The sequence below is a fragment of the Triticum aestivum genome, chromosome 2D (genome assembly GCF_018294505.1).
Source record: "Triticum aestivum cultivar Chinese Spring chromosome 2D, IWGSC CS RefSeq v2.1, whole genome shotgun sequence".
Lineage (NCBI taxonomy): Eukaryota > Viridiplantae > Streptophyta > Magnoliopsida > Poales > Poaceae > Triticum > Triticum aestivum.
This window is the reverse complement of record NC_057799.1, coordinates 311,553,161-311,562,549: the sequence shown is the minus strand read 5'-3', so window position 1 is coordinate 311,562,549 and position 9,389 is coordinate 311,553,161. Positions and strand designations below refer to the sequence as shown.

Genomic DNA, 9,389 nt, shown 5'->3' with positions numbered 1-9,389 from the left:
GTTTGCTCTCCAAACTCTCCAAACTTTGGATTCCTATACGTATGATAGCTTTTTTGGAGTAACATTATATATGTTTCCAATTGCAAATTTCCTATACAAAGATGTCTAGTCCCACCTGTAGGCACCATAGAGGGTCTATAATCATTAAGCTCTACTGTCGGTCATTACTTTTATGCTTCCACTACTTAGTTTTTTTACCTAATCTTATAATATGCAATCTATTTCCATTGTTGTGGTTTACATTATGCATTTTTGTTATGTATTTGCATACTTTTTGCATAATGTGGATCCAAATTGCATAAGAAAACCTTTGTCCAAAATATGAGTCCAAGGTGTCCTGGTGTATATGGAAGTACAATATAACTTGTACTAAATCCTTTTTTAGCTTCTTTTATTGATCTTTTGCAAGAACTTGTAGAGGCAGCCTTCCTTCTCCCCTGATCTCAAAGGACTCGCCGTGACTGCCCGGGTCTCCATCTCCCCCATGATGCAATGCTTGCAGGATTGAGCGTCTTCCCCCCATCATCTCCTCTCGCAAGTATGAGCTGCTTGTGCGTGAGCTAGGTGTCAGAGACACGCATGAACTTGCAGTGACTGACTAAACCCAATTCAGCATCGTGTGGGTTCATTTTGGCTTTGGATCCAACATTGGATTCAGTAGGTTTCATACCACCACCTAACATCCTAACTCTACATTCAGTTTGTAATCCGGGTATCTACCATGTTGAGTTGCATTTAGCCATGCTGCTGCAATGGCCATACCAGAAGGCATGGAACACATGCATGTATGCTCTAGACTAGAATCTGAATTTCAGAGAAGCTTATTTGAGTTGATTACTATTGAATTGTGTATGGGCTTTATTTTTGCTGTGGGCTGTAGCCGACTCGGGCATGGGCCCAGACCCACGTCTCCCTACCCGATCGGCTATATATTGGAGGCATAGACAACCCTAGCCGTCATCCAAATCATATCGCGTCTGATCTACCTCCTCGAGCATAACCCCGCTCTTTGTGATCCTGCAGCGGAAGAATAACGGTTAGGTTTTCGAGGAGCGTCTCAGGCTCAACTACTTGTTATTGTTTGTCTCCGACAACATCCTTGACCTCCCCAACTTCACATGGGTGAAAACTTCGAGGCCGCCAGAAAGAAGGCTATCGATGATGTTCTTGCTGCCACCGTGGTTTTGACCTGGTCAACCGGAGGGTATGATCTATTCATCCTTCTCATGTTTATTCCTGTGTTAACCGTATTATATGTTTACATAGATGTGTAGCTATCAGGACGAGATTAATATTGTTAGCGCTATTATCATGATTTATTTATGGGTTAAATCAATCGGCAAATAGCCTCGTTTAAAAAAAATCAGAAAATTGCTAATTCATCCAACAATTACTTCTTTAGAAAATACTTGCACAATTCAATTCTTACTAGTTTTTCCAGTCCTTCTTATCCACATAACACATGGGACTAGGCAATAATTATGGTTGGTGGTGCGTCTCCGATCAATGGATTGCTCCCACCTAGATCTGTCTGTGGCATTGGTCAAGAAGTAAACTTACTGGAGTTGTGTATGCTTTGGAAAATTGCAAATGGAATTCATTTATTTAAAGCTGAAGATAAAAATAAAATGTACTTATTGTGTCACTGAACTTTCTGGAGTTGCATGGATGGATATATAAGCAGATGTCATGCTTGAGACGGAGGCGAGACCGGTACAGCACAGCACAGCACATCATTTGTGTGAAATGCTTTTCAATCAAGGAAGAAAAAAAGTGCTCGTCATTTCTTCTAAAACATGTTATTGAAATGCTTCTTCTTTCCCCTCATGCATATGCAAAGAAGAGAAGAGGGGAAGTGGAGATGCGCTTTCATACATGTAATATTGATGTTGACACTCAGAGTCACAGGATACGAAAATACAAAGTCTGCACTTAACACTTACGTTAGTCTGGTTGCTTACTGTTTCTTGTGAGACTTGCAGTAGCAGTGCTATGCTTGCCTTTTAGGGGGACAGATCGAAAAAGAACCCACTCAACACCAGTTGGTCTGTTACATGTCTGAATTCTGAATGATTGAGGACGGGCTAACACATGGTGTTGCTCCCTACCGATTGTGACAGGGCAGATCTGATGCAGTTCGTAACCGGTGTCAAGTTCATATGCACTCTTACTTACCAGTGATATCGGACAGGCAAAGAGAACCTAACCTCACCTTTGACCGATCCTTCCCTTGCTTTCACTTCACTCAAAGTTATACTCCTTTACCAGTCAACTGCTTCGGCTGATCAGATCCCTACATAATCTCACGTTCCAAGCAGGGCCACTAGGATTATCTTGAGTAAACTTAGCAAAGGCAAGCAAACATGTGAGGGCAGTAGGTATACCTTCCAAAAGTTGAGTTGCAGCACCCCATAAACATATACATACACATACACTTTGTACCAGAGAATGGCCTCTATTGACGGACCGACCACATATGAATTTTGACCACTGACAAATAACACTGTAGTTAAAAGTCTTGAGTTACAGTGCAGTACTAGATCCGAATTCAACACCTGCTCATTTGAACACATCACAAACCAAGTAGAGAACAACGAAAACCTTTAAGAAATCTTGATTGATTTGCAGAGTCATTGTTAGATGCCACACTGGATGGAGAAAGCACTTGATTGTAACAGGAAAGCAGGATAGCTCCACCATAACTAATCTCTTAACTCCCTGACTAGTCTCTTGATTGTAACAGGAAAGTAGAGATATAGAAAAAAAATAGCATGATATTTACAGCACAAATAGGAGTACCTACGTAAACAATTCAGCTTGACAGCACAACTAGAAAGCCAGAGACCTATGCTGCAGAGAACAGCATACCAAACCTTAAGACTACAAGAATTAAACATCCAAATTTGACAAAATAAATGGCAATAATTCAGGTTGACAGTTCTTCAGATGCTGATGAGATTGGGAGGAAGTGAAGACGGCGAGCTCGGTTGCTGCTGTTGGTGCTGCTCCTTTGCTTCATCAGTTGCAGGCTCCACAGTTTCAGGAGGTCCTACAGGACCAGATTCATCACCATCACCACTACCAGTAAGCTGCTCCTCTCCATGCTTCGTAGTCGGCTTGGGTAGCTCACTGAGGATTTGCACCACCTCCCGCATTGTGGGTCGCTGCACGCTCTGTTCCTCCACACAAAGCAACGCAACATAGAAGACGTGCATTACCTCATGCACGGGCACTGTTGACAGCCTTGGGTCCATGATCTTGATAACCTGCTCCCTTTTGGAACCCGTCATCATCTTGATCCAGTGAACAATGTCCACACCATCGCCAAACTCCCCTACCGGCTTCTTTCCCGTAATCAGCTCAAGAAGCACTACACCGAAGCTGTAAACATCGCTCTTTTCATCCACCTTGAGAGTATACGCGTACTCTGCAAATTCAAAGTGACAGTTCGATGAAAGATTAATGTATCTGCTTGTACAGACAGACGGTCGGCTACTAGTGAAGTGAGTGGAAAGAACAAATAAAAATTCAGTACAACAATAGTGATCTATGCGCTTGAAGCGGGTGGCCAGCGAGGTGTCGGTCCTATATATGACTAGTGTTGCCGATGTGTCGGGGGTTTTATATTCTTTTATCAGACTATTGGTGTTTGGCTGTGCATCTTAGTTATGCAGAGGACGGGTGTTGCTCATCATGCTTTGTATCCATTTGATGCTACATTTTGAGTTAATAAAAGCGCCCCTTATCGGAAACAGTAGTGATTAAACCAATCTAACAACATGCAGTGGAATGCAATATCACATAAAAATGTAAAAGTGGAACATGGACTAGAAAATAACAGATTTACAGTTTAATAACAGTACTAAAGCATCAGAAATAAGGAACTGAAATTCAACAGCAGACAACAATAATGAACTGAACATGGATAATTTTTGAGACAGTGCTATGTGTTGTATATGGTTTATAAGCATTTCCAAACTGTAATGAGGACTGATCTTTTACCTGGAGCAATATAGCCGTAAGAACCGGCAATGGCTGACATGCACTCTGATGTGCCAGAGTCCTGCAAGAACTTGGCAAGCCCGAAATCAGCAACATGCGCTTCAAAATCAGAGTCAAGGAGAATGTTGTTTGATTTGACATCGCGGTGCAGGATGGGTGGTGAGCAATCATGGTGAAGATAGCATAGCCCCTTGGCAGCCTCAACAGCTATCTTGTACCGAGTATCCCAGTGCAGGTGGCCGCCCTTCTTTCCATGGAGTAGCTCCCCCAGGCTGCCATTAGGCATATACTCATACACCAGGAGATTAGTTTCATTGTTGGAGCAGAAGCCAAGCAGCCGCACAATGTACCGGTGCCGAATCCTCCCAAGAGTTTGTATCTCGGCAGAGAAACCATGGTCATGCGACGAGCCACGGCTCATCGTGGAAAGCCTTTTCACCGCAACATGGTCACCATCTGGCATCGTCCCCTTGTACACGGTCCCGGCTCCACCTTTGCCAATCATGTTCTCCTCCTTGAGGCTATCCAGCACGTCGTCGCAGGTGAATTCAAGGCGCTGGAACGCGGTGAGCCTCCATGCACGCGCTTCGCTGGCTTTCTTCAGTGACCGGGCTTTCAAGATTGCCATGGCAGCAAATGCAATGGAGAAGGCAAGCAAGACGAGGACGATGATCAGCTTGAGGCTACTGGACAATCCACCATGAGTGTGTGCGTCATGGTCTGTGCCAGCACCGCCGGGGCGGCATGGCCCGAGGTATGGTCCACACAAGCCTGGGTTGCCGACGAAGGACGTGGCGTTGAAGTAGCTGAACTGCCCGGTCACCGGCACGAGCCCACACAGGTTGTTGTATGAGAAGTCCACGGCCGTGAGGCTCTGCATCGCAGCAATGGTTACTGGTATCTCTCCATCAAGCTGGTTCCGGGACAGGTTCAGATAGTTCAGTATCCGCATGCCTGAAATTGCCGGCGGTATATCTCCAGACAGCTTGTTCTGGCTAACGTCAAGGTAGGTGAGCAACCGGCATTTCCCAATCTCCGGCGGCAGGCCACCATCGAATGAATTGCCGCTGAGGTCAGCCTTGGACAGCTGTTGTAGCCGTCCAATCTCCGGCGGTATTGCGCCGGTGAACGCATTCTGATCAAGAAGCAGCTTCTGCAGCCCAGAGAAGCTCCCAATGGATGCCGGCAATGCGCCGGTGAGCTGGTTGTTGGAGAGGCTGATCCCCCCAAGATTCGGCCCACCCGCGCTCACCACAGCCGGGAAGCTGCCCGATAGGAGGTTGTCCTGGAGCTCCACCTGGGTCAGATTCGGCAGCTCGAATAGACCTTCGGGGATTGAGCCATTCAAGAAGTTCTCGCCGAGGCGAACGCGGGTGAGCGCCTTGCATTTCCCGAGAGAATCCGGGATTGGACCGAAGAGCGAGTTGCCGAGCGCGATGAGCGTCTCCAGCTTGCCTCCGGCGCAGAGCTCCGGCGGGAGGGTGCCCGTGAGCCTGTTCGACGAGAGGTCGAGCAGCTGGAAGCGGCCGTTGCGGCCAAGGCGGCGCGGGATGCCGCCGGTGAAGTTGTTCTCCCACAACTGCAACACCTCGAGGCCGGGCAGGTCGCCGACAAACTCGGGGATGTCACCCCTGAGCCTATTTCGGAACAGGTTGAACAGGGTGAGGTTCTTGAGGGCCGCGAAGGTCGCCGGAATCTCGCCGGAGAGAGCGTTGTTCGACAGGTCGAGCGAGCTGAGGCTCCCGAGTCGACCCAGCACCGGCGGGATGCCACCGGTGAGCCCGTTCACCTGCAGGAACAGCGTGTCCAGCTTCGCGAGATTCCCGAGCTCCGGTGGGATCTCGCCGGAGAGCCCGCAGTTGGCCGCGTCCAGCCGCACAAGCTCCTTCATGTTCCCCAGCTCTGCTGGTATCCCCCCAGAGTAGTTATTGTAGTAGCCTATGTAGAGCTCTCTGAGGCTCGTCAGGTTTCCCAATTCCGGGGGTATCTTCCCGGACAGCTCGTTACCGGAGACGGCGAGATACTGCAGCCTCCTCCACCCGCCGTACTCCGGCGGAATCTCCCCGGAGAAGAAGTTGCCTCCGAGGTGGAGGTGCCGGAGCTGCGCCATCCCGACGACCTCGAGCGGGAGCGAGCCGGTGAAGTTGTTGTTGTACAAATCAAGAACCTGGAGCGCGCGGAGCCGCGCGAGCGGCGGAGGGATGGAGCCGTTCAGCAGGTTGCTGGACAGGTTAAGGTGGGTGAGGAGCCCGAGCCGGGAGAGCAACGGCGGGATGGGACCGGAGAGGGAGTTGGCGGCGAGGTTGAGACGCGCGAGGTAGGGTAGCCGGGAGAGGGCGCGTGGGACGGCACCAGAGAGGTTGCGTCCGGAGAGGTCGACGCCGACGACCGCGCCGGAGCGCGGGTCGCAGGACACGCCAGACCACGCGCAGGGGCCGGTGCTGGCGTTCGACCACGACGCGAGCGAGCCGGTCGGGTCATCGAGCGCGGCCTTGGCAGCAAGCAGCGCGTCCGCGTCGCCGCCGGCCGCCTCCCTGACGGCGAGCGCGGCGAGCAGGACGAAGAGGGGGAGGTGGTGGTGGCGCATTGGGGCGCGCGTTCTTGCCCCCGTCCTCGGGGAGTGGAGACAAGAGTCAAGAGGGGAGTGTGACTGGTCCGGGAAGAGGGAGAGGAGCAGAGGTAGGCTGCTCGTGCTCATTTCTTGGATGAGCATGCGGTGTCACCAGTGGCTGGTAGTACTAGTAGAAAACATGTGATTCGTTCTTGGATTTTGTGTCATCCTAGGCCTCTTTTCTTTTTCTTTTATTCACAGAATTATCGAAACACAGAAATAGAAAAAATAGATGATTAGAGCAACTCCAATGGGGCGACCCAAACGGACGGCGATTTTGTCCGCCTTGTCCATTTAGCTCGGCCGCCCATCCGGCGTCCGCCCTGTATTTTAGATATGGGTCGGCAGCATACCTGGCCAAACGGGCCGGCCCAGCACGTCACGGCCCGTCTCGGCACGAATAATAACCTGGCCGTGCCGTGTCGGCCCACGGGCGGGAGCTAGCAGCCCAGGCACGGCACGTAGGCTACATGGGCCGGCACGCGGCACGCCTAGGCACGTCGGCCCGTTGGAGGACGCTGGCTCGTCTGGCGCGATTTTTTTTCTTTTTCTTTGTAATACCTTTGAAAACGGCAAAAAAAAAGGCCAAAAAATGTAGAAAATTGCAAAATTTGGTAGACTATTATGTGAGATAAATCTAGAGTTTTATTAGCACATGTACATCATTAAAACTCCCATCTGAAAGAATAAAAGAATACAAGACATACTCTATAATTACAAAAGGATAAAAAAATACAAAGACTACACTATAACACTACTACTACTTAGATTCAAGCACTAATAAAATACGCATGCACTATGGAAATATTAAACATATTAGGGTATTAGGTATTTATATAGGACATATATATTTATATTTTTCAAAAAAACATAAACGGGTCGTGCCGTGCCGGCCCGCGTGCCTCGCCTCCAGGCCCAGGCACGGCCCATGGCGTGCCGCGTGCCGGGCCTAGCCCGTTTAGCCCGGGCCGTGCCGTGCCTGGGTCGTGCCGGGCCTGCGTGCTACCGGGCCGGCCCAGTTAGCACGGCCCGTTTGGCCAGCTATAGTCGGCAGCGCGTCCAACGCGCCGATCCATATGTGTCGGCGTGGCCGGCTGGCCGGCCTATTTTACATTGATGAAATTGCATTTAAACATATAGTCAATGAACTGAATAAAATAGCATAGTTTTACAGGTCAAATAAAAATAAAAATGTCTCACATAGTTTTGCAAACGAATAAAAGAAGATACATCTATTGGTTGCCAACATGAGCCCACATATGTTCAACCAAATCATTTTGCAGTTGCACGTGGGTTTTCTAATCACGCATTTCATGATGAAATTGGGTGAACTGTTCAAACGTTGCCGCTCCTCCATGTTCAGGCACAACGTTTTCATCCTGAAACTGAAAACCCTTGATTGTACACACGTTCCGGGCGCTCGTCTTCTACGATCATATTGTGAATGATCACACAAGCAGTCATCACCTCCCACAGTTTATGCGTGCTCCAGGTATTAGCAGGATACCGAGCGATGCCCCATCGAGATTGCAAAACACCAAAGGCACGCTCGACATCCTTCCTAGCACTCTCTTGCTCTTGGGCAAATCTTTTCCTCTTCTCTCCGACAGGGTTGGGTATTGTCTTGACAATAGTGGTCCACTGAAGATAGATACCGTCACTCAGGTAGTATCATTTGTCATAGTTATGGCCGTTGACAGTAAAGTTCACCGGTGGGTTGTTTCCTTCGGCAAGCCTAGCAAACACCGGCAAGCGCTGAAGGACGTTGATATCATTGTGTGATCCGGCCATGACAAAAAAAGTGTGCCAAATCCAGAGATCTTGAGACGCCACGACCTCTTCTATGACAGTGCAAGCCCTGACATGGCCCTTATGAAGGAAATATGCCCTAGAGGCAATAATAAAGTTATTATTTATTTCCTTATATCATGATAAATGTTTATTATTCATGCTAGAATTGTATTAACCGGAAACTTGATACATGTGTGAATACATAGACAAACAGAGTGTCACTAGTATGCCTCTACTTAACTAGCTCGTTGATCAAAGATGGTTATGTTTCCTAGCCATTGACATGAGTTGTCATTTGATTAATGGGATCACATCATTAGGAGAATGATGTGATTGACTTGACCCATTCCGTTAGCTTAGCACTCGATCGTTTTAGTATGTTGCTATTGCTTTCTTCATGACTTATACATCTTCCTATGACTATGAGATTATGCAACTCCCGTTTACTGGAGGAACACTTTGTGTGCTACCAAACGTCACAACGTAACTGGGTGATTATAAAGGTGCTCTACAGGTGTCTCCAAAGGTACTTGTTGGGTTGGCGTATTTCGAGATTAGGATTTGTCACTCCGATTGTCGGAGAGGTATCTCTGGGCCCACTCGGTAATGCACATCACTATAAGCCTTGCAAGCATTGTAACTAATGAGTTAGTTGCGGGATGATGTATTACGGAACGAGTAAAGAGACTTGCCGGTAACGAGATTGAACTAGGTATCGAGATCCCGACGATCGAATCTCGGGCAAGTAACATACCGATGACAAAGGGAACAATGCATGTTGTTATGCGGTCTGACGGATAAAGATCTTCGTAGAATATGTGGTAGCCAATATGAGCATCCAAGTTCCGCTATTGGTTATTGACCGGAGAGGTGTCTCGGTCATGTCTACATAGTTCTCGAACCCATAGGGTCCGCACGCTTAACGTTACGATGACAGTTATATTATGAGTTTATGTGTTTCGATGTATCGAAGGAGTTCGGAGTC

General features: G+C 48.4%; 1 protein-coding gene across 1 annotated transcript; it reads right to left on the bottom strand.

Moving 5' to 3' along the window:
* Positions 1–2,588: 2,588 nt before the first annotated feature.
* LOC123052895 (leucine-rich repeat receptor-like serine/threonine-protein kinase BAM1) lies at positions 2,589–6,708 on the bottom strand. The gene is made up of 2 exons (XM_044476256.1): positions 4,003–6,708; positions 2,589–3,427 (listed from the first exon to the last, which is right to left on the bottom strand). Exons 1-2 carry the CDS (start codon positions 6,698–6,700, stop codon positions 2,943–2,945), a joined length of 3,183 nt encoding a protein of 1,060 aa, XP_044332191.1. The 5' UTR covers positions 6,701–6,708; the 3' UTR covers positions 2,589–2,942.
* Positions 6,709–9,389: the final 2,681 nt, after the last annotated feature.